The sequence below is a fragment of the Achroia grisella genome, unplaced genomic scaffold (assembly GCF_030625045.1).
Source record: "Achroia grisella isolate CSIRO2021 unplaced genomic scaffold, CSIRO_AGI_Agris_v1 utg402, whole genome shotgun sequence".
NCBI lineage: Eukaryota > Metazoa > Arthropoda > Insecta > Lepidoptera > Pyralidae > Achroia > Achroia grisella.
In genome coordinates, this window is record NW_026712841.1 from 6,694,129 (window position 1) to 6,720,487 (window position 26,359).

The 26,359-nt window shown below is 32.7% G+C and overlaps 1 protein-coding gene across 1 annotated transcript in view; it reads left to right on the forward strand.

The window, feature by feature from the left end:
• Positions 1-25,942, forward strand: part of LOC131844446 (D(4) dopamine receptor) — a 50,182-nt gene extending 24,240 nt beyond the window's left edge. The window contains exons 4-7 of the mRNA XM_059193339.1: positions 6,564-6,762; positions 14,592-14,715; positions 24,503-24,616; positions 25,042-25,942. Of these exons, the coding sequence (XP_059049322.1) occupies positions 6,564-6,762; positions 14,592-14,715; positions 24,503-24,616; positions 25,042-25,942 (1,338 nt within the window). The remainder of the gene's footprint in view (positions 1-6,563; positions 6,763-14,591; positions 14,716-24,502; positions 24,617-25,041) is intronic.
• Positions 25,943-26,359: the final 417 nt, after the last annotated feature.

Genomic DNA, 26,359 nt, shown 5'->3' on the forward strand with positions numbered 1-26,359 from the left:
GCCATGAAGAATATAGACAATTTCAAAAGAGTTAGTGATTGCACTAATAAAAGTTTACGCAACAATGACAAACTGATTTTACCTAAATGTCGTTTAAATAAAGTTAGTAATTCGTTTTGATGGCAATTGCATAACGGTTTTACAACAAAATACCAGAGTCTGTTATAAATCTGCCTGAAAAAGATTTAAATGTCATATAAAAAACTTCTAACTCTATTATTTGCAAAAAAGCTTACTATAAAATTGAAGAATTCGTTAACGACAATAATGTTTTTATAGAAAAACTTAAAATCCATAGCACTGACAATATAACATTACACTAATAATGAATGTGTAGCGATTTTTATGTTGATTATCGCATGCCTCTTACTTGTTATACTGTAATTATTATATAAAAAAAAACATCTATTCAAAATAGCCACACACAAGTTTCTCATTCTTCTTGTGAGGAATCTGCATTCCGAATGAATGGTACAAACAAAATATGACTATTCAAAAATGCTTGTAATTAGTTTATTTGAATAAAGATTATTTCTATTTCTATTTCATCAGCTACCTACCAAAATCTCGTCAAAATCGGTCCAGCCATTTTACAGATTAGCCAGAACAAACAGACAGACAAAAATTGTAAAAATGTTATTTTAGTCTATGTACCGTATTTATATTCATATGCATGTAGTAAAAACCTGTTATTTCAATATTATATACAGACGCTCTAATTTTATATATATGTATAGATATCAACAAAAGGATGAAGAATTAATTCTAGCTATATTTGTATTTGGTATATGTTTATATTGGCCGCTTTAGATGATGTAACATTGTTCCATTATTCACATTCGAACAACGTAGATAATACAGAATTTGCGGCCGTAAGAAAATTTTACTCATCCTCGTAGTTAACTGTACTTAAAATGGGCCAATTACACAAAATTGTTCCACCTAAGTGAATACATTACATAATTTAACATTAAAAGACGAAGTTGGTACGTTAATTTAGTAGGTTACAAATATAGCTACAAAAGCGAATTACGTTGTTCACTCACACATATTTTATTCAAAACTTGTTAAATTGCGTTAACAACGCAACCCGTTCTGTTTTATTGTTTATATACTAAAGTTTTTTTTTACGAGTCAATGATTTACATTGTAATTGGTAAGTTTTAAGTACTGATTAAACTTCAAGTCGAACTTTTTTATGGTTCGGGTCGACGAAGACTTACCTACATCTTTTCTTTCTGGAGAAATTCCATCATAGAGTGTGTGTAATAACATAATTATTTTTTATTCCAATCTTAATCTGATTTTTTACTAAAGTAGCTATTATATATGTACACTAACTGCACCCGGGACTTCGTCCGCGTGTAATTTAACTTTATTTTTCTAAAATAAAAGTATATTTTAAAAATATAAGTATCCTAAGTTACTTCTTATTACATCAGCTACCTGTCAATAAAAGTCCCGTCAAAATTGGTCCAGCCATTTCAGAGATTAGCCGGAACAAACCTACTGAAAAAATAATAAAAAATGCTATTTTGGTGTATGTATTTATTTACATTCATTTGCATGTAGTAAAAACCGGTTATTTCAATATAAAAACAGACATTACAATTTTATTTATATGTATAGATTTGTCAATTTGTATTCACAAAAATTCTTATACATGTAATACTGAAAAATATTTATTTAAAAGAGCAACAAACAATTTTATTGCTCGTTCTTCTTGAGACAAATATATAAGTATGATATCATTTCGTTTCAGACGTATTGAACATCAATAAATAGTGTAATATACAAATATATAGTTACAATAAATTTTTATCGCGATCCTACATAAGCCATTTCACGTCCCTTTTTAAGAAACCCAAACTGTCTCTCGGGGAAACCTTGGAAGGGATATTGTTATGTATGTAAATATTTCTCAGAGCTATACTATGCATAATTTTAGATATTAAGATACATTGAATTGTAGTGTGAGAGCATATTTTAGAAATTGCTGCACTAACTTATACCTTAACAGACGTGAGTATAACTCTCAAAAACCTTTATATGTATTCTAAAATACAATACCTGAACTTTATATATATTACTCACACTAAATTATTGTATGTCAAAAAGCTTAGAACTATTATTATAGCTAAATTAAACAATGATTCAAGTAACAAAATTATAACCTGAAAGTCGTTGTCTTAAAACGGCAATAAAGATTGCAAAATATTGTGAATAGTAATGGAATTGTGTTGGGGAATGGTGACTATTATTGCAGAATGAAATTAATTGTGAATATTAACTGGAAAAAACTAATATAACCCTTTCAGACCTGAGCTATACGGGCGTATGTTGTAACTTTAAAAAATTCTAAAACCGCGCGCAATTCATTTTTACGCACGAAGCCGAAATAACATGATAGCGAGTTTCTAAACCAGCCAATAAGAAATTATTTTAGCGGTTTATATGATTTATTATATTTAGATGGCTTGGCTCCTTGACCCCCGAACAGGACGCGGTAAGTTTTATTGAAATTTTTTACTATTATTTCAGCATAAAACATGAAAATATATTTAATCTGAAAGAAAAAAATTGGGTCTGAAAGGTTTAAACGAAACAAATACAGCTGAATGTACATGTCAAGTGTTGCCTTTATTATATTGTCGGCAGTTGATGACTCTTAGTACCCTATCTGGGACAACAGTCGTAAATGTATAAAAATACCTGCCTACTATAAAACATCCCCATAATAGGGAAGTACCTCATTACAGAGCAACATTAAAACTTTTTAATTTTTATATACTTTCCACATAAATTTTATGAACCTGAATACTGATAATGTTTCATCTGAAACAGGGCAGCTTACATTGCGTCTTTTTTTTACCTTGTGAGTGATTTAAGATTTCATTGAGGCAGACTTTATAGCAAGTTTACCTTCGTGCGTCGTACAATGTGTTACTACGAGCGTTATTTGATAATGCACACCTAGGACAATACTTTTAAGTTAAGCTATTTAGGTAATTATAACTAAAGTAAGATCTATACAATTATTGTTTACTTATTATATATATCTTTATAAACTAAATTTTCGCACAAATATTTCATAGTGAGTAAAGTAGAGTATATATATATTTTTATTTTTACTCATGTAGTTGATTGAAAAATGAAAAGTAACATTACGTTGAAATTTTTTTCAATCTTGGTGATAAAATGATATTCTGCATCAGAAATAATTATTAATAACATCTTAGGATGTTATTAATAATAGTATTATGTAATGTGATTACATTAATGATTATTTATTAAAATATTTTATTTCTTTTAAATGTCATCAATATAATTAAATTAAATAATAAATGAAGTTTATACCACTCATATTTGAGGATTTATAAATAACAGAATAAGTAGATATATTAATGTTGTTCATATCATTAAAATCTAGAAGTTTAAATGTTAATCTATTCAATGATATTGTTTTAAATCTTCTGCATATATTAATTAAAAAACCTAGAAACTATATTGTATCAATAAATAATATTAATATAATCTAATCACTGAAACAATATACAAACTAAATACAATACCTAATCTCGTTAATCTAGTCAACAACGATACAAATAAATAGACATACACTACTGAAGTTTGTATAAAGGTACAAAGGTATACAATTAATGATTAAATTACAAATACAAAAGCTAATAATTGACTATTCAAGACTTAAAGCGTGCTTCTGATCCGTTTATATAAATCTCTTATAGCTAAGGTCTTTTGTTGCCGATGTCCGGCCGCAAACCCACGACACCTAAATAGTTGGTATTAATTAAAACTTTATTGTGTTACACTTGAGCTTACTTTTAAATGGATTAAAACAAATACTAGCTATTCCCCGCGGCATCGTTTATTTTATGTCGGGTAAGTTGGATATTCAAGAGGAGAGAAAGGAAGGCTTTATCTTGAGAAGGTGGGGATACACCCGCCACGCTCGTTCCACCTTCGTGATTTGAGGCTTGGTTGTCTGTTCTCTTTCCCTTGGGCGGGGAGCATTTTGTCTGTCAACCAAGTGGTCTGCAGTCCTGCTCTTGGATGCCTTCAAGGCAGGATGGCAGACTGCTTGGTAGCATCGCAGGGATCAAATCGCACACAGCGGCGCAAACGCACAAAGATTGCTGCTATCCTCCGCTTTAAAGAGGATCAAGTACAAGAAGTTCAGATTCACATGCACTGGGCACGGATCTATATATGAGAAGCATCGCATCTGTCTCTACCCGAGCAGTTAGCCTCAAGAAACCATCATGTGATAATATTCACTGCTTATACATTTTATCGAAATGTTATAAAAAGTTTCCCATCTATATTCTCCATAAAAATCTTATTAACACTTAATATAATGGATTGAAAAAATATTGAAAAGTACCCTAAGTTCTACATACATACAAAAGTTTAATAAAATTAACCTCATCGATTTATGTAAGTGTGTAATAGACAAACACACAGAATTGCCTTCTCATTATACAGCTGCGTAATCTAGGGGACAGTTTGTTTAATTTTATGACTTCTTCTTCACTGAATTTCAAATTGTTCTACCATTTCCATTCCACCGTTTAAATAATATAATAGCCAATAAATTTACAAGGCGATATAATTCACGAAAACTCGCAAGTCGAAGTCAAATATTTACATTGTAATTAAACCTTTGCGGGCCTTTACAAGTCATTAAATTGGTACATTTATTATGTTAATAATAAATAACTGTATTCTATTAAGTCTGTAAAAGACTGGAAATAAATAGTCTACTGGAAGTTATAAAGTAAAAGTGATATTTATAGTATATTTATCGTCGCAAAAAAAACTCTGCGACTCTGTTGATCATTGCGATATCGGATTAATTCCAGCTGCTAAATTCACCGTACATGGAGAGGTCGGTTTGCCAGAAATTAAAACATCAATCTGATTACCTAGATGATTGGCAATCGTCGAGCGTGCAATTTTCCAGAAAATTCTTACACTCACAATCACATAATGGAATCTCCTCCCTGCAGTGTTATTTCCGTAATGTTACGATATTTAAACCTTCAAGAAAATAGCTTCTTCCTCTTTAAATATCGGCAAGTCATCTGCAGTTCCTTTGGTGCTGAAAGTGATAAGTGTTATCAACCTTTAACACTTATCATGATATAAAACCTACGCTATCCTCTATAAAAAAGGTTAAATACACTTTTTCCATCTATCAATACACGATGCTGTTTCAGAGTTAATCATTAACTACTTGCTACTCGCCCCGGCTTCGCCCGGGTGTACATATATGTATTATATATATAAACCTTGCTCTTGAATCACTCTATCTATAAAAAAAACCGCTTCAAAATCCTAAAGTTTAAGCATATATAGGGGCAGACAGCGACAGCGACTTTATTTTATATTATGTAATGATACGTTATTTTGTATATATAGTATATACGTAGCTATGGGTATGGTAGGTATATTTCACTGCCTAATCTGCTCTCTAACTAAGGGCAACTTGACTACACACACACAAAGTTTTTACAGTCTACCACAAAGGTGACAGTTACCACTTACCATCAAGTGCCAAAAAAACTACCGGAGCTGCGTTTCCAGTTACATAGTTATGGACGTAAAGTATAAAAATACGGGTAATATCAAAATAAGTGAGCAGTAAACTGAAACTAGAGCAGAACTATCCCTCCAACATTACCTGTAAGTGTACTTCAAATTGAATTGTACCATCAATAGTTTCTTCGCAAGTGACAGGGCTCACTGTCTCAACTCAGCCATTTCCCAGCCGCTGAGTTATGGCCCGATCTTGCTGACTACAAGCACCTGCGATCCAATTTCACTTAATGTCAAGCCACTTTATGCTAATACTGAGACGGTTTATTTTTTCTACGCGAAAAAATACACTTCCATTGTGAATAGCAGTTTTATATTTTATACCTAATACAAAATATATATAAAGTAAAATTTATTTATTTACATAGATTAACATTTACATTTGTATATAGATTTACATTTACATGTTTACTACAATACAGTTTTTATATATTTCTATTATCTGTAGTCCCCAAACTAGGTCAGGCCTGTATCTTGGGGGCTGGAAAGAGCTATATTAAGCTATATTAAGTTTATTTTATCTAAGCACCATAGGCCTTTTTGGAAAGTATTCATCATCTCGGCAATTTTGGTACTGTCTTAATTTCAGATAGTTGTAGTTTCGATCACATTTAAAGAATTATATATATAAATTATTAATTATTACACAATACTATTAATATATTGTTATTTAGTATTCTTAAGAGTATTAAGTAGAAATATTTTTCTAAAGTATAATTAAATATATATGTATATAGTACGTATATTATAATCTTTGATTAACTTCAGTCTAGATACCGCATGATTGTGTATTTATTTCAAAAAAATCTATAAATACGAAATAATCTCCGATATCTTATGTTGTTCAATTATTTGCTCTTGTTATTATTTTACCTGTTTATTTAATGTTTCTTTGCCCATCCTCCTAACACAAATAAAAAAAATACAAGAAAATCTTTATTTCACAGAACGCTGATACGGTCCTTATCGAGGGTTCCTGCCAGATACCAGATCCACTTTACAAGGCCATCGGGTCCATCATCTGCTTTTACATCCCGTTGGTCGTGATGCTCCTCACCTACGCATTGACTGTTCAACTCCTGGCACGGCAGAGGAAAGGACTTGGTGCTGGATGGGCAGCGAACTGGCTCGGTGCGCCTCAAATCGGTATTTATGGTGTAGTGATCTGGAAGAATTTATTATTTTACGGCCTCGGTGGTCTAGCAGTTTAGCACACTTTATTCCGATGGTCGCGGGTTCGAATCCTCGCACGGTGCAAACATGTAAACATTCATGAATATTATTATTTGCATCGGTCTGTGTGTTTTCTATGTATTTACAATCAAACGTTATCTAAGTATTTATATCAGTTATCTAGTACCCATTATAAGCTCTGCTTACCGTGGGACTAGATGACGCCGTATCGTATAGGATTATTTATTATACCTATGACAATGTTTTGAGTGATTGATGAAGTAAATTTTGTACAAGTTTGCACCTTTTTTAGTCAAACCGATTCAACACAAGCCTTTCGTTTTCCTAAGCTATGTGTAGCTTTGATAGGTTTCATATTGCAGCCCTAGCGGGAAGAGGATTGTTAGTAATGTAAATTGATAGTCCCATAGTTAGCAATGTACCATGTCAGATTGATCTCCACACTGATCCTTTTGGAAACCATCCTCTTAATTTCATTCTGAATTTACCATGATGGGATCTGAATTGACCTGACCTCATCTTATCATTTCCCCTGGTAGCCCTGCCAATTACACGAATACGCCACGAACATAACTTAATGTTTTTGGTGCTGTTCATGTATAGGTGATGATTGCTATCATTCTGTAAGTTACACTTTATTACTGATGTCTCAAGCTCTTTCGCAAGAACCCTGATTCTGTTGTCTATAAAAATATATTAACTTGAAGAGCAGAAAAATGTCTTAAAGGTTCTAGATACAGTCTGTATCTAGTAAGCGTCGTAAAAATTTATAGTCATCCTTTATTTTTACATATTTTTTTCTGTGGATGGTGCGTTACCACAATCGCGGGTTAAAATCACCTTACAGCTTCCAGACTTGAACATCATAAACATATTTATCATGGTTTTATCTAATTCGTTAAATTTTGCATGTTAGAGAAAATCCGACGCACGTAATAAAAAACCGCTGTGCTTATTTTGCGAGAACGGCCTTTGATATTAAAAAGCACTTTGAGCGAGTGGGCTTAAGTTGAAATCGGTTTATGAGCGGATTAAATTATTTTTACGCAACCACAAGTCCCCGTGCGATTATTATCAAAACCACGTCCATATTTTCCCAATTGAAATTGATCGTAACGGCCATCGTTTTCAATAATCTCTTACGTGCTCCGCAAGTATATTACTCTGTTATAAATACGCTTGCGGTTTTAATTTTTTTTTTCAGTTCGTTATCCATACCACAGATAACATAATATTACATATCCATACCAATAAGTACAAAATTGTATCCTGTTTTGTTACCTTTTAGAAATAAACGGTTGAATTATATAATATACGTTATATAACTGCAAATATAGTAGGTTTTCTTTTATCAAATGATTTTTTTTATGTTGTAATGATTTTAGGCGTTGCTTGGCCTACAGCTACGCCAGACGAAAATAAAAGTAAATCAAAGATGCGCTAGCTAACAGCTACTATATAAATAATGATTAGTAGGAAAATGAAAATAATAATATCACGATTATTATGTTGATGATTCTGACATTGTCTCACCTACTATGTCGTGGTGAAGACAACACTTAACATGCCCACTTTTCTCAGAGTAAACCAAATGGCAGCGGCCGAATCTAGTCATTTAGAATAATTTGATATTTTATGAGTGTTTCTAATATTTGAGTGTCACCCTAAATTATACATTAATATATAAAGTTTTTTAGGATCAGCCAGATACGAACTCATGATCTTGTGTCTAAGTCGGGTTGTAAACCACTAGGCTGTACCTCTTTAATTTTAAATTCTACATTTAATAATGAATATATGTATATTGCCTTTATTTCTTCTGAGATATAAGTATTGATTTTTATAGTTTGTTGTTTATTGCGAGTCTAATTCCTTGCACGGTACAAGTATTTGTATGGATATTGACTATGATTATTTGTATTATTCGGGGTACTTTCTATGTATATTGTGTATGAACTTACAAAAAAAAGTAAATATTAAGTAACTAGATGGAGCTGTGTGGGTTGTCTAGGTTTATTATTGTATTATTTACATTCTAGTCTTATTATCTTATTAATATTATAAGCGCGAAAGTTTGTGAGTATAGATGGATGTTTGATACTCTGTCACGCAAAAACTACAGAACGGATTTTAATGAAACTATACAGTAATATAGCTTATATATCAGAATAACATATGGACTATTAATTTCACGCGGGTAAAATCGGGGGCACAGCTAGTATATATTGGCATCTTGTTATTGTTTACTATTTACCGCAAAATCAGCTGTTCGTAGTTGTTATCTCCTGTTCCCGTCATGTCTTCAGGAAATCCTTTATATAGTGCACGTCAATACACTATATGGACGATAAATTGAAATTTCAAAATTATAAGCCCAGTAGTTTAGATCACTATACAACATAATTATTAACAAGATTAGTAAGAAAAGGTTAATACAAATTTAACCGTGGGGGTGGTATTTTTTGGGCAAAGTGGTAATTTTGTTTAACATCATATAGAATCATATTATAGCACCACCGGCCAAAACAAATAAAAAACAAAAAAAATTAAGTTGGTGATTTTTCTTTAACATAGTATGAACATGAACCTATATAAATATTATAAATTGGAAGGTGTATCTGTGCCTCTGTGTGCCTATCTATTACTGTTTCACGACTAAATATCTGAACAAATCTGAATGGCATTCAATTTGAAGATATTTTCTATTAAGGGAACGGATATTGGCTACCTTTTATCTAATCTAAAAAGAGCAACTCACAAGTTTCTTGCTAATTCTTCTTGTGATGAATCTGTATTCCGAATGAGTGGTAGAATCAAAATATGTATATGACTATTCAAAAGTGCTTGTAATGAGTTTATTTGAATAAAGATTATTTCTATTTCTATTTATAATAGAAGTAGATTTTTTCGAACTACTCTAATGCTGTTGGCCGCAACTGGCCTTTGCAGCTACACCGGAGCGAGTGCAGATGGCACTCCAAACGTGCGGAAGAGCTTATGGAGCGGCTGATGGCCAACTCCCGCTTGACGGATACGACTTCAGTCTGAGGGCACCACTAGGGGTCTCGGGGGATAGATCGGAGGGGATAAAAGTAGTAGTAGCTAGTTTTATATCAGAAAATTATAACTACTATTGTAAATCACGGCTGAACTAATCTTAATTATACATTTTATTACGAGAAAACAACAAGTGATTGAGTAAGTGACCGGCTAACTTAAACGGATACAAAAATATATGTATTTTATATATCGAAATAAGGTTTGGTCACAGTTAATGTTTTTTATAGACTGTGTTAATAATAGAGCAATATGAAATGAACTATACCTAAATGTAAATAGTTTTCTTTTGCTAATACCAAACCAATTGTATTTCTATAAATACTTTGACGGCCATCACAAGATTTACCGGGAACGTTATTACCATGAAGTAAAGCTAATAGAAGTTACGACAGTAAGCTATTTTTATAACAAACAGTAATAGTATTATTTATATACCTTCTAACCTTAAGCAAAGTAACAATTTTAAAAATACTCATAGTAATGTTAATGTAAATAATTAAAAACCTAAATATACAAAAATAGAACAGAAAATATATAATAATAATAAGAAGAATAAAGTGGAAAGTGTATAATATGAATGTGGATGGATGTAAATGGAGGGGACGCCCTAAGAAAAGATGGATAGATTGTGTGAAAGATGATATGAATAAAAGAAGAGTATGTTTAGATATGACGACCGATAGCGGGCAGTGGAAGAGAATGACATACTGCGCCGACCCCAAATAATGGGATAAAGGCAAGGCAATGATGAATAAGAAAAATAAATAAAAAAGGACAAATATTTTAATTTACTCGTATGTACATATAATGTAAGATTTTTAGTCTTTAGTAATTTTAGTCACTGGTATGACTGAAGACCAAAAATATACTTTTAATTAAAAATTGAGATGTTATTGAAATATAATGTTAGCGTTTCATTAAAATCCATTTAGTAGTTTTTGCGTGAGAAAGTAATAAACATCTACCCATCCATCTACACTCACAAACTTTCGCGTTTATAATATTAGTAAGTGTTATTATTATAAATATTATTTAGTATATGAGTTAGTACGTGTTCAATACACATAATACAAATATAATTAACCGTGTCTTAACACGAATAATTCTATTTATTTATTGATTCCTTTGTTCATTCGTTTATTTATCATCATTATATAGTATAAGTCGCTGTCGCTGTCTGTCCGTCCATATGCATGGCTAAATCTTTAAAACTACGCAACGGATTATGATGTGTTTTTAGTACATATAGTGATTTAGAGGAAGGTTTATATGTATAATATATGTACACCTGTGTGGTGTGGATAGCCAGGGTGGGTAGCTAGTTTATTATAAAAAAAACTCAATTATAACACGACTTAGGTTAAGCTGTACATATTGTCCCTCGTAGACTAGTTAAGTGAAGTCTCTAATTTTAATCAATGTAAACCTGCCTATGGGCTGTTCCAGCCCCCGGGGGTTGTTGCCCCCGAAGTTGATGCCGGGGCAGAGGGGCTCGCCGGAGCCCCCTACTTACACTCTCGTATATGCGTGTGTGGATGACCCGGTTCATTTATAGGTACAATATATTTTTTCTTATCAGGCGTACATTTATAGCTATAATAAAATATAATTAGCTTTTATATTTCAAAAATAAATCCTCAACAAAGTAAAGAACGATGTTTAATTAAAAATAACCTGAAAACGTACGTTAAAATGTATCATTAGGTACTTAAATAAGCGTTAACCTGTTATATGTTACTAATCAAAGATTTGTTGTCTCTGAGTAGGTTATTTTCCAAAATTTTCAGTAGTTTTACTAACCAATAGCCGTCTCTGAGAGCGGCGGTGATTGAGCATCATTTTTTGTATTGATCTGGGTATTTTCTATGTATATTATATATGTATGTATACAATTATCTACTACACAAACTTTGCGTAACTTGGTACTAGATGGCACACACTTGGTACTGTATGAATTGTAGTATCCATTACAAAAGAAATATAATAATCTCAGGACAATTCGCACAGCGCCATCTACACCCAATTTAAACAAGCTTAAGCTTGTGTCATGGGTACTAGATAACTGCTTCCAGTACATAAGTATATTTTTTTCGTAAATACATACAAAATATACATAGAAAACACCCAGACCGATACAAACAATTATTAAATACTCATGAATATTTGTAAAAAAAACACAAATGTTTGTACCGAAGCGAGGAAATGAACCCGCGACCATCGAAAATAAGGTGGTGTGCTATACCTCTTGACCACAGAAGCCGTCTGGTTGAGTATGTTCATTTAAAGATAAATCTGTCCTCTTTAAAACAATTGTGCCTATAAATAATATTAAATTTCTTATCAATAAGATGGGAAGTGTAATATAGCAGTTAAGAACGCGTAGGTACGTGTCTTTTCACTGCCAGTCTTCGTTATTACGTTTAAATCATATTACGAGAGTTAATGACGTGTAAGCACATGGTGTTAGGTACATAATAATTTCATATAATGCTATATAGGTAGATTTAAACAGCCCTAATGGAACCGTTTCACACTCGTTTAATGAGCGGTATGATGTTAAAATGAAGATTTTAATACCTTTGCCAAAATATGGTACAGCTAGATATTATTCCGCGAGTTTGTCTGTTTTTTTTGTAAATGAATGATAATCTATGTTCAACCTCGTGATACAATACATCGTCATATAAAATTGTATTATGTAATGATTCATTCAGCGGTTTAGATTTGAAAGGATATCAAATAGACAGACAGATGGATCGAATTTATAATATTAGTATGATATAGCTAGGTGTTATCTGCTATAGCTAGGTGAGTTTCTCAGTATGTTTAAGATAAAGATTTGTTTGTCATCATGATACATGTCATTATGATATGATCAGTCGTTTAGACATGAAAAGGTAATAGACAGACCGACAGACAAACTTTCGGATATATAATGCTAGCAATTCCCGCGACTTCGACTATTTTCTTTAAAATAAAGGATAGCCAATGTTCGCCTTCGCGATGTCAAATATAATTACTATCAGTTTAGTGTTTAGTCATAAAAAAATGGTAACAAACAGACAAACACGTTTTCTAATTTATAATATTCATAGGGATTTATGTATTAGATTTTATCATTTTTACAAATCACTAACTAACCCATGGAACTACGTCTGTACCTCATAAAAGATACGGGAGGGCCCTGTCAAATAAATTCTCACCGTATTTGCATAATTTTTCATTGACACTCTACTCCTATTGGCTATAACGTGACGCGAATCTATTGGGTTTTCGACAAATTGGCTATAGAATACTATATTTTCGCGTTTATACTATATTAACGCGATTTTTTCTATTCATAAATAAGGAGCTATATATACAACCTACTTTTATATAGATGTCCAAAAGGTTCTAAATATACTATAAACCTAAACACTATATTCGTTCGTGTATAAAAGAGTTTACCGACCGGTATCAATATTGGTACAATAAATATAACAACATAAAATACATTTCATTTTTCTATACTATAGCGCTATCCAAACTATAGCGAGATATAATTTTTGTACAGCGCCATCTATTGGCGGTGTATGAAAACAATATTATTTTATTGACATATCTAGTAATTAAGCTCCAACAATTTTTTCAGAGATTAGCGTTTCCAATCAAACGAACAAATCTTTCAGCTTAATAATATTATTATAGATGTAATTACATAATATTTCAATTAAGACAGAGAATTAGAATTTGAGTATTATTTCCAAGCGACAGTATCTGTAAGAGAAACAATTTAGATTACAACACATTCAAGGCCTAATGAAAGAGGTACAGACGTATGTTAAGGGAATTTCAAATGAATAGAAATTATAGTTGTGGTTGACTAAGCAATTTCTTATTCGTAGATATGTGTTCAAAGTTATAACAATACTAGTTGTATATTTTATCGAATTAGATTTTATTTTGCTGAAGTCCATTTCATTACCTAAAGAATTTATGTTTTTTTTTATTTTATTTTGCTACCATTAGCATAAGACCACAAATATTCAATGAGGAATCCTGACCATCGTTTCTGGAAGCTTTATGACCTTTATAGATGATAAAATTTCGACCGTTACTGTCTACACTCACATTGCGGCACGATTGGCTTTCTGATCAATCTATATCTGAACTCGATTCAATGCCTGATGATGCTACGTTCAGAGGTAAAACACGTGTCACCAAAAAGGGTTAGTCTCAACAAAGCTCTGAATGTGATTACTAATAGTCAAGATCGTAATGCTTCCGATGGTCAGGTTTCTACACTACATATTTGTGACCTACATGCTAATGGTAGCGAAATTAAACAAAATAATATAAATTCATTAAGTACCGCTAGCTGTAAACAGGTGGCTTTACTTGCATGTATTATATAAGTGCGCCCGCGACGGAGTAAATGCTGTCTATTAATTACGTTTACAAATATCGGTAGACTTTGTGAAACGTCTTTTACATAGATAAATACTTCCTAGCTTGCTTTGTAACCTGTGTTTTGGTATAAGGATCAGATAAGTTGTGAAATTACAGGATACGGAGGCTTTAAATCTCAGTCTACCGGAATAGTAACGAATAAGTGGACATCAGATGATAATGCAGTGTCCACAGTGCGAGAGTTGCCTGTTACGATCGCGTCGGCTTTCAGCTTGTTTACTATTCTAATTACTAAAATAATTAATTAAAAATTATAATTTTTGATTATGCAGAACGCCGGTGTACTTGGAGAAGATTCCTCGGCCCCAGAGGTGGTACTCCACAGCACTCGGCCGCCTCTACGGAAACAGAGCTACCGCCAATAGACACAAGAGATCTGTGGCTACAAGATTCAAGGTACCCAACTCTTTAAAGCGTCATTCACACAAGTCCCGGTATCAAGTTCCGTGTCGTCCGGGCCGTCAGGGACAAATCATACTTGACCCTCATTTATTATTATCAGGGAATTCACGCTATCAGTGTACACCCACGATTTAGTATGTATATTGCTTTTTTATTTGTCATTGTTAATGCGTAATGGCACAAAAAAATAAACTATAGCATTTATCATATTATTATTGAAATTTGTATTGACTGAGATATGGCAGTAAAATTTCAGGGTTTAAAGACATGACGTCTTTCTTAAAACATGTCTATGCTGATTATTACCACTTACCGCCAGGAGAGCTATCAACATTATGTAATAAAGACTAAACTATATTGCAATCGGATCACCACTACAGGCAGATAGACTTAGAGTAGACTCTAAGTCGAGATCATTAGTCATATTATTTATTACGATTTTCCGTCTCTTATTCCATTATTCGCTTTTTAGAACATTCTATTTGTTAGATCTACAAAGACAATCACTGGCAGTTTATATTTATCCATATTTAAAATATAAGTATTCTTTATATATTTATATTAAACGTTTACAGGCATCTGTCTTTCTTATCAATTATTATTATTAATTAAATGGATTAATGTCTATAATATTCTTAGATGCAAAATGTTGCAAGCCATTTTCCTCCGTTACTAACGTCCACTGACGAAGCCAGTACCCGACTTGTGTGAATAGCGCTTAAGGTCGGTTAATAGAATTGGGTCTCAAGTACCTCACGTACGAAATGCCACACTCCTACTGTACACACTCATGTGGAACATTGTACGCCAACGTAGCAGCACGTAGGAGTTCTACAATGTTATATGCTTGTGTCAATGCTTTAAAATACGTTTTGCTTACTTTAGCTCCAGAAAGAAACGTAGGTGTATAAGTACGTGATGTAATTCTTTCCGCCTTTATATGCTGATCTGAAAGCTAAACCTGGAGGCAAATAATTTTATAAGCAGCCGATACTACCTACTGACTTTTTTATCGTTCGGAAAAAAATAGAGCAAATATAGTATATAAAGTAGAAGTACTATAAAAAGAAATATTTTTCAGTACAATAAAAAAGTCATCTGTTACTTTTTTTTTTGACTTGTTATTCGGAGTACTCTAATGCTGTCTATCGCAGCTGGCCTTTACAGCTTCACCGGAAGATAGGGGGCGAGTGCATCATCTGCACTCGCCCCCTCCAAACTCCAAACTGGCGAAAGGACTTATGGAGCGGTTTAAGGCTAACTCCCGCCTGACAGGTACGACTTAAGTCTGAGGGCACCGCTAGAGGTTCGAACCTTGACTCAGGCCGTCGTAATTTCAATCACCGTTTGAATTGAACCGATCGGAGGGATTATCTGTTAAGTACACTGCTTTATGCACGCGAGATAGATTGTGTTCTGTGGCATTAGAGAAGAAATGAAATAGCGAACATGCTATCTCGTTTCTCATACGGATGATAGTACAATCATTTATCTGTTATCTGAGCTCTTTGCTCAGTGCTGTCGTTGTAGTGTCAAGTATTGCTTCGCTTATGATAGTAAAGGGTGCAGTAATATATAAGGCAAAGCAGAAGGGCATGCTCCTTGCAAGGCACATCTTATAAGGTTAACAATTTATTATTTCACAATTTAAAAAGAACTTAGTAGTAATATAAATGGCATACCAAGAGGCATAACCTTTCATGGTTGTCTACCCAACTTATTACTTACTTAATATACGTGTTTTTTTAAAGTTTTGTTAATTCTGACTGTGCCATGATTGGTTTAAACTTTTCATTATTACAATTAGGTCAATTTTTAATGGAATGATGCACCCGCCTATGTTAATAGTATACGTTGGCGAACGAGAATGAGGTCAGATCAGATAACTCACCATAACAAATTCATCAGTCACATGGAAACCGCATGGAGTTGATGAGTCAAAATTTGTCGTTTCAAAGATTCAAACGTTCATCTAAATCCTACTAAATTCATAAATGCATGATGGATCAATCTCTTTTACGCCAAAATTTAGTAGACAGATTATAACAAAATTTTGTACAGACCTAGGTTATACCTAGATTGACATATTTGATATCTTTTACGCAACTTTTTCGAATTTACACAAGCAGCGCTAGACGATAAAGCTAGTTATTCAAATTTCTGTATTGCTTTTAACCACAGATGTGATAATATTACATGCTTCTAACAAAAACAAACTTCGTAGTATTCGATTGTGTTGCGTTAAAATTTTCTTCGCCTAAAAAATTTAAAAGTTCAACACAATATAACGTGACTTGTATTAAATTAATTTGTAACTTTTCTGAAATTGTGAAATTAACAGCGTAATAAATCTTATTTCGGTTGACATAACGTGTAATTAAATTTTACATAGTCGTTCCTGTTAAATTTACAACTGCATGAATACATGTCTCAGTATTGCATTTATATGGGATTTAGTGGGAGCGAATAATTACTTTCACGGTTATAAGTATAAAGTAGTGGCACAGATAAAATAATATTACATAGTAGTGGTATACATACAAACTGTGTTTGTGTACATAGGTACACAGTTGAATAAAAGTTATCTACATGTGCTATCACTTGTACGTAACTTTTATTTATTTCTATATTCTTCCATTTAATAACAAAATATCGATGGTAAAAAAGCGAAATTGTCAACTTGAAAATCCCAAGTACATATAAAAATTGTTTTAGGTCCTTTAAATATATTTTTAAATAAATAAATGTGTTTTTAAAATATATGAATTGCCGTAACTTGAAAATTCAACTTTACACTAAAGTAAAAAACTGGTCCAAAAATTATATCCCATATATTTATCGATATATAAAGTTGAAAGTGGATATGTAGGTATTTAACCAATTTTCAACTTTCTATATCGTTAAATATATGAGAACTTAAATGTCACTTAAGGTTAGATATCCAAATTACACTAATATATGTGATTTTTATCAAATAATTATATATAGATACATTTGGGAAACAAATATAACTGAAGATCATGCAATAAAAGGAAATAGTAAGTAATAAAAGAATTAACAAAAACTGGCTATGTGGTTAATTTATTTGCGGGAGCTAGAGGTATATCAGCAAAATCTCTCTACAATCATACAAAAAGATCTTAGTCCATGTAGAACTGCAATAAGCTCTATACTAAGACGTGTATCAGAAGGCACTATCAGGATCTTACAAAATTTGGTTGAGCAGAAAGAAACTTGAGCTGTGTAGGTGAGTGTCGACGTTCATCAACAAAGGGGCCCTTAAACCCACACTCGGGTCACAAGTCCAGGGAACTGTTCAGTTTCCTTCGTTGTCACAACCGGAAATGGACCCGGCACCCGCACGGTGAATCCATAGAATGCTGAGAAGTTCATCTATTCTTCTTACTAAGCTAATTCTTTTATAGTGTCCAACTCTGTTTCCATCTCTACCAATAATTTTCAGTAAGCCTTCTTCTGCATCATTATACTACACCAATAATGGTCGTAAATATTACCTTAATGGTCGTAAATATAAGTATGGAAAGGCGGTTGTTTAAGATGGAATAGTATAATTGTACATAAACGTATACGTAAATAAACGTATCAAAAGTAAACCAGATAAGAGTGACAATACACATTATTTCCTATATCTAACAATAGACAATAAAAAAACATAAATAATATATAAAAAGGTATATCGTGCATAGAGTTTAAAGACCGAAAACAAGAGTCTACTGTTTAGTAAACTAAAGTAATTTCAGATTTATTTCTGAATCGATGACAAATATAACACGAAAATAATAGAAAATAACTTAATAATTCATTAGATATACATACTAACGTGATGTGTGATAAACTTGTGGTAGTTATTAGTGAAAATACAGAACATGTCGCGTAATTATTATTTCATACCGTGTGTATGTATGTGGTAATGGAATATAATTACAATATACCGTGAGTAGTTACGTTATAAATTTCTTTGAATCAAAACTAAAGGTGTGACCACACTCACTCCCTCTATTATAATAATAATTTTATATATCCGGAAAAGTGTATAGGTCACAGTCATGATATAGACAGATAGCATTTGTAATATTTTTTTAAGTTTAATATTTTATTTATATATAATATAGGATAATATCACAAAATGGGTTTATATACAAGTAAAGGGTAATACGAGTAAACAATATACAATAGGACATTTGGACGAATCGAGAAGTACTTTCAATGTTAGTGCAAAGTTATGAATGCTTATATACGGTACTGTGATCTAATGGAAACAAATGGTTTAGCACACCACCTAATTTGCGATGTCGCGCATCGCCCACCTATCGCGTCAAATTGTCTTTTCAAACCACCTAACAACTTATTACATTATATACAAAAAGAATTGTATATATATACCTTACTTAATCGACATTCTGATATTAATATCCATCACTTCAAATAAAGTCATACATACAATCTATTCAAATTAAACATAATACAATCGTAACAAAAAAATGTCAATTCGCAATAACCTTTTTAAGTTTTCTTTATGAATACCACCTACTATTTGACCTTTGACAATATTTAGCTTTATCGGTTAAACTCTGTATTATAATAGGTATAAATTCATAAGGGTTGTAAGATTCTCGAAATGGGCAGTTTATGATGTGAAACCTCCTTTTATGAGGACTTACTTGTGTCCAGTTATGAGACGATAAAAGATTGTCATATTGATTATAGTATATTATAGTATCTATTTATCTATAATACGTATTTTTTTATACTAGTATGGTGACAAACAAGCATACGGCCCCCCATCTGATGGTAAATGGTTACCATAGCCTATGGACGCCTGAAACACCAGGGGTATCACGTGCGCATTGCCGACCCTAAAGAAACCTTAATATACCCTTCTTGAAAAACCTCATGCTGTAGTCTCGTGAGAAAACATAGGAAACCTGTTATATCTTTAGATATGTAGTATAAAATCAAAACGCTTACGCTGTCTGTTCGCTTAGATCTTCGTAATTAGCTAGCTGTGCCCGAGTTTCATCCGCGTGAAAGGTATATATATAAACTATCTATTATACTAATGTATAAGGTAGTTCAAAAGTTTTGCGTGAAATAGGAACAAACATCCATCCATACTAACAAACTTTGGCGTTTATAATATTAGTAAAATTATCATAAATATATTTTATATTATCCTCTACTCCATTCTATGTAGGTATGGCACATATTTCAGTAATTGGCTAGCAATACAGTGACACTAAACCAATTATAATTATTACATTGTTACATAGGAATACTGCTCGTAAATATTATCATAAAACGATATTGTGTACACACCTTTATTGCCCACATTTACTATTCCGCCGTTATTACAAGTTTTATATCAATTCCATGCTTAAACTGTTGATTAATGTCAATGTATATATAGACACTACTTGATTGCAGTTTAATAGTCCTATATTGAATGACGAACGACCATAGTAATAGTACCTAGTTCATGCACGCGATATTCATTTAATATTAAACAATCACCTATATAAGTACACAATGTAAATAAACTGTCTTTAAAAAATAATGAAATTCAGTTGAGTTTTTAAGCGACTTTTATTTAAAAGCAGACAAAGTCGAGGGTAGCAGATAGTTTCCTAGCCTAGTTTCCTAATAAGTGCAATAATAACCATTGGATTATTTCCTGAAATGTAATTTACGAACGGAGCTCGCTCGACCCGGTGTGTAGGCACGAACAAAATCCGCATAATCTTTTGTGGCTAAGTACTTCAAAGACTATAAGAGCAGAATAATTTCAATTTTCCTTTCTTCTACTTGTTAGAATCTTTGGATAAGAATTTCCGAATAAAGGTATTCCGCTGGCTTTGATCTGTTTGATATTTCTTAATTAGTGCTTATGATGCTACCATTGTAAACATTAGCTAGAGCGAATTAAATGTCTCCCGGTATAAATAATTTGAAAGAATTAAAATAATAATGGTTCACAATATTATAACATTTATATGTTATTATATTCTATGTTATATACAGCGCGATCTAATTCCAAAACTAAACAGATCTGATCTTGTGGGTATTAGACAACTGATGGCAATACTGAAATATATATTATTTTAAGTACACATGTTTTCTCACTGTCCAGGCTATTCGTCTTTGGAACTTCTTGCCACTTTCTATTAGATCTGTTCAAACCCGTTCCAAGTAGCCCACGATTATCGACACTTAATACGAGACCTAAGATAATCTTATTTTAAGTGTCTTCGTTTAGTACGTATATTATACTTTTTTATTTAGTTACGTCCTTATCGTCCATAGACTAAAGGTCCATACTCGTTTTTGCATTTTATTTATTTAGTCAATTCTTTCTTTTTCCTCACTTTCCTTGCACCGAAATTACTGCTACACTTACATTATACTTTATTTATGTATTGTAAAATTTTGTTTGATTATATTATGGTGTGGATGTCCAGCACATATGGTTAGATATGCTTACGTAGGTACAAACTGAAAACCAGCGTTGGGCGCATATCAATCCAGCAATAGCTGAATTACTTATTGCCAATCATTATAGTACAGTATCGTTTAGAAAAAGTCAATAGGTATTTTATGGAAAATGTATAAAAATTTACAATAAGATACCAAAGGATATATTGGAATTACCCTTAAATAAATTTAAAACATCTGTTAAATCATATTTACTTAGCAAAGCCCTAAAAAAGTCACTAAACGATTACTTGAATGACGAGCGTGCATGGCAATAGCTGTTCATGCACGGGATTTTCGTTTAATATTAGACTTATATAAATATACATTGTAAATAAACTGGCTTTTAAAAAAAAGTAATTCAATTGAGTTACTTGCCAGTTCTTCTCAATTGGATCTATATACCGAAATGGACGGTACCAAAAAAAATTAAAATGATAATGTAAAAAACTTGACGTTCATAAGCGGCTAAAATGTTCTACATGAATAAATGATTTCTGAGTTTGAATTTGAATTTAAATATTTCGCATATTTGTATCACTGTACCATTATTGGCAATAAATAGATTATTATTATTTATAATATAGCGACATTTTTAATATATTAGATTTATGAAAAAAAAGCATAGTATTTCATAATGTATTGAACGTAAGTGAATACAAGGCACAAGTACTACCCACGCCACACCTACATACACTAAGTTGAACTAATAAAACAATATACAGAAACGCCCTCACATATTTTATATTCACTACATTGGCATCATATTCCTACTAACAATGTAGTAAGTAACTTTTCTAGAAAACTCAGAGTTATACAGCACGATAGACCCAAGGGAATATTTCTTTCCCTCTTGTTTTACCAAGGTATACTTTGTATAAAATCACCTGCATGAATACCCCAGTCATATTCAGCCTCTGAACTGCTTACTCAGATGAAGGGTCAGATGTAACAGGAAAATTACAGGTATAATTGTGCATACACTTGTAATATTTCTGTCAACACTCGGCACCCTTCCATTTTACGTCTCCATATAACTTAGATTTAAGTTCAGTGTAAATTCAGTCCGCGTTACGACTCCGCGGTGAGTGCACGCGTTACTAATAAGCCATGTAGCAGACTATTAAATAAACTAATGTAGTTTAATTGTTACACCTGTATACTGACTACCTAGTTACTACAGGATGTAAATAAATTAATTGTATGTTTGACAAAATGCGACCTTATTGCTAAAAACAATATCTTACAATGTATAGAATTTATAAACATAAGATCTGTGGTATACAGCTAAAACACACAACAAATCTTCACGACTGTCATCGCTGATAGGGTACTCAGAGTCATATTAAATTATCGATGTTATTATGAAGGCAACAGGTAACATGTCCGCATTTCGCTCTGTATATTTGAATCTGAGCTAGAGGGCGAGCCTACTATCTTCTCTTGAATTTATTTTGATTTTGTTATCAATGTTTCTTCGCTAGAGCAAGTCAGGTATATAAATTGATCCAAACATTTTCTTTCGACTGGGCCAGATTTGAATACATGATTACTGGATATTAACCGTGGAAGTAAATCACTAGAACACAAAGCTATCTGTATACATCCAAGTTAAATACAGGCGAATTTAGAAACTCCTTCATTTTAAAAATGGATTAATTAAAATCTATAGGCTTCACTATACAAAGAGTTAGCAATTCTATGTCAACTAAAACAGAGTTTGCCCTCTCGAGAAATATTTTCTGCTGAAGTACTTACAATTTACATTACGTTAGCAGGACTTTCTTTCAAGAGACATTTTCTATCCATTTTCTAGTATTGAACAAATTTGCCGAATAAAAAACTAGATAAAATGAAATCAGACGAGACGAGAGATTTTACGAAAAACTCTAATACTGTAACGTAAGCATTACGGATTATATATACATATATCGTATATACATTTGTTAAGGATTATACTTATGTATGTAACTATGTCACAAGGTATACCTATGCCAAATCCTTATATTGACATTTATATTTTATAAATATAGTAGGAATAATATACATATTTGACTGTTATCCTTGTTGATCCTATATAGGGCAGTCAGAAGTATTAGCAGCTGTGATTGTAATTGGCAGCTCTTATCCTGTAATTTAAACAAATAATGTACACCCTACAACCGAAACACAATTTACCAAGCAAGCTGCTTGGCGGCTGAAATAGGTGAGACTAAGGTTCCCACGCAGACCTCTTAGTCTACTTCTTGTAACTATATACATACTAGCTGTTCCGGCAAACGTTGCTTTGCCATATAAATTAATAACGCTATAAAAAAAATAAGGGTTGGTGATAGAAGGGTGAAAATGTAGGGTTGTATGTATTTTTTAATGACACATAATAAACAATATAATATTATGCCCAAAAAATTAAAAAAATAATGTTAGGGATGGACAAACCCTATTACTTAGGGGTATGAAAAATAGATAGTAGCCAATTCTCAGACCTACTGAATATGCATATAAAATTTCATAAAATTAAAAAAAAAATCTATTAAGTGATGTTTAGTCTTAGGTATAACTATATAGGTGCTTTATTACAGTACAAAGGAGCATAAATTTAAATATATTCTGAATAAACTTCAGTCATTCAAATAATTAAATTTAGTGTTGCCAGGATTTTTTTATTTTGCTTGCACATCTTGATAGGCTAATTATCAACTTTATGAAAGAATACACTGTACACCTATAAAAATAAAATTATCATTATTATCTCCATATTCCACTAAATGGGTTATAATGGAAATAAAGTTGGTAATTATAAATTGCTTATTGTATTAACAGGGCTTTTGCAGCTTAAAATAAAATAAACAAATTTTTTGTATATTTTTATAACAGAAATTCATGATAATTTTCACTCACTATTTGATTGTGTTGTACAAAGTAAAAGTAGGTACAATATTTTAAAAAATGTATACCACCACTATACAGCACCCCAATGATAAATAATGTTCGTATTTGATGAAGTTTGACATCTTTAATATTATATGACGGTAGAATAAAAATTTGATTATAATAAGTTTATTTGAATATGGACTCTATATTTCATCTCATTCTATTGTTCTATTCTATTCTTTTTATCTACAAATCACTCACTCAGCGAATTTATTACAAACGGTTATTCTCATAAACACAATCGTTTGTCTTGTAACTAAAATTTGTAATAATGAATTTCTGTTTATATGTATATATGCTAACGTGTTCCGTCTGTATATGTATTGTGTTGTCCTCATACGCGCGCGGTGTTGCACAGCGAGCCAGCTCCGTCAGCAATGACAGCACTGCATCAATTCGGAGCTGAGATGTTGCGCCTCTCTCGCGGCTTGGAAGCTTCTGCCGCTACAAAACCACAGACACCGTACCGAGGGTATACATTGGCATTTGTTCCCTTTCCAAATTGACTACACAAATTATTACAAGATCAAGCAGAAACTGCTCTATCCGGATTGCTCTTGACACCAATCTCCATAACAATTTCAATGATTTCCAATTTTGTTCCATTCTTTACATACATTACCAGTAATCGAGATAAAACACCAATGAAGTCGGTTAGTTCCTTTAATGTGCATTTAGAACTACGAATACGTTTATAGTGTACAATTTAAAAGTACGGAACGAAAAATTTCAATGTAGGTTGAATAGAATTGATTTCCGAAGATTGAAGAGTACACTACCCGATCAGTAAAATCTAATAAAACGTCCAAACTGCTTTCCTATTTTGTGTGCCAGTCTGTGGTATTATCATAATGTTTAATTATAGTAATTATTAACTAAATGTAAGCTTATTTTCAGGACGAATATATCTGAACGCGGAGGCATGCTGACCCCAGGATCCTTGAGTGTATCCTCAAGTTCACCGTCCTCTATGCTACAAGATCGACGGCGACCATCGTCCACCTGTGACCCAAACACCCCATTACATAGGCCACGAAGTGCATCTGATGACGAAAGCAATGACGGTCTTCTAGCACCAACAACTTTAACTGCTAAATCGCGAAGTTCAGAAGACGGTCTTCTTTTACCTCCACCTTGCACATGTCCCTATTTTGGAACAGAATCAACTCCTCCTCGACGTACAACAGAAGTCATTATTGTCTCAGGCGGTGATATAAATGGCTGCAATGGATATCCTCGTAATGGAAACCTAAAAGTTGATGAGTCAGGTCAATATTTTAGACGCTCAAGTCGTGGTACCGCTTCCATGGTGACTTGGGATGAAGCAAGAAGATTTAGAAGAGGCTCCAGTTTTGGAGGAGCAAGAACAACATTGTCTACGCCTGTCAGAAATATTAGAAATCAGAGACCTATTACAACCCGACCACAGCAAACAGTTACATCGAGTCCTCAACGTCAGACACCGAGACCACATCATTCTAGAAACTCTAGTGTCATTTCTAGAAATTCGTCTCGTCATGGCCGAATATTAAGATTAGAACAGAAGGCAACTAAAGTGTTAGGTGTAGTATTCTTTACATTTGTGGTACTTTGGGCTCCTTTTTTTATTCTAAATATGGTGCCAGCGGTTTGTCCAGAGTGTGAAAGAAGAATTTCGCCGTGGGTATTTGATTGCGTACTGTGGTTGGGGTATGCTAGTTCTATGGTGAATCCTATATTCTATACTATTTTCAATAAGGTGTTTAGGCAAGCTTTTAAAAAAGTACTGCTATGTCAGTATTGCAAGTCGAGGAGATAGCCAGCACCCTGGGAGCGCGTACGTCCGTCCTCGGATCCAGGTCTCGGCGCGCTCTCAGTGAATAGAAATATCAGATCTCAATTCGTGTAAAACACTGACGAGCTTTAAATACATACGATTTTAGCCTAATCCAGTGATGTCAGAATGGATGGAATTCCCCCAATTTATTAGGGTTTTTATGGCGATTGGGAGGAATTTGAGATGTTTTGGGAAGAAAGAAAAGTTAAGTTATCTAAAACACAAGAACAGGATAGTGTAACACTTGCTAGTCAGATTTTTATTAGGGGGTATTTCTTGTTTCTTTGAGGAATTTGAGCAATGTTTGGGAGGAAACAAGACGGTCATCTGGCAACACTGGCCTAATTCGCGTCAATGGTTCTTAGATGTTAGTGCTGATAATAGTATTATATTCTCACT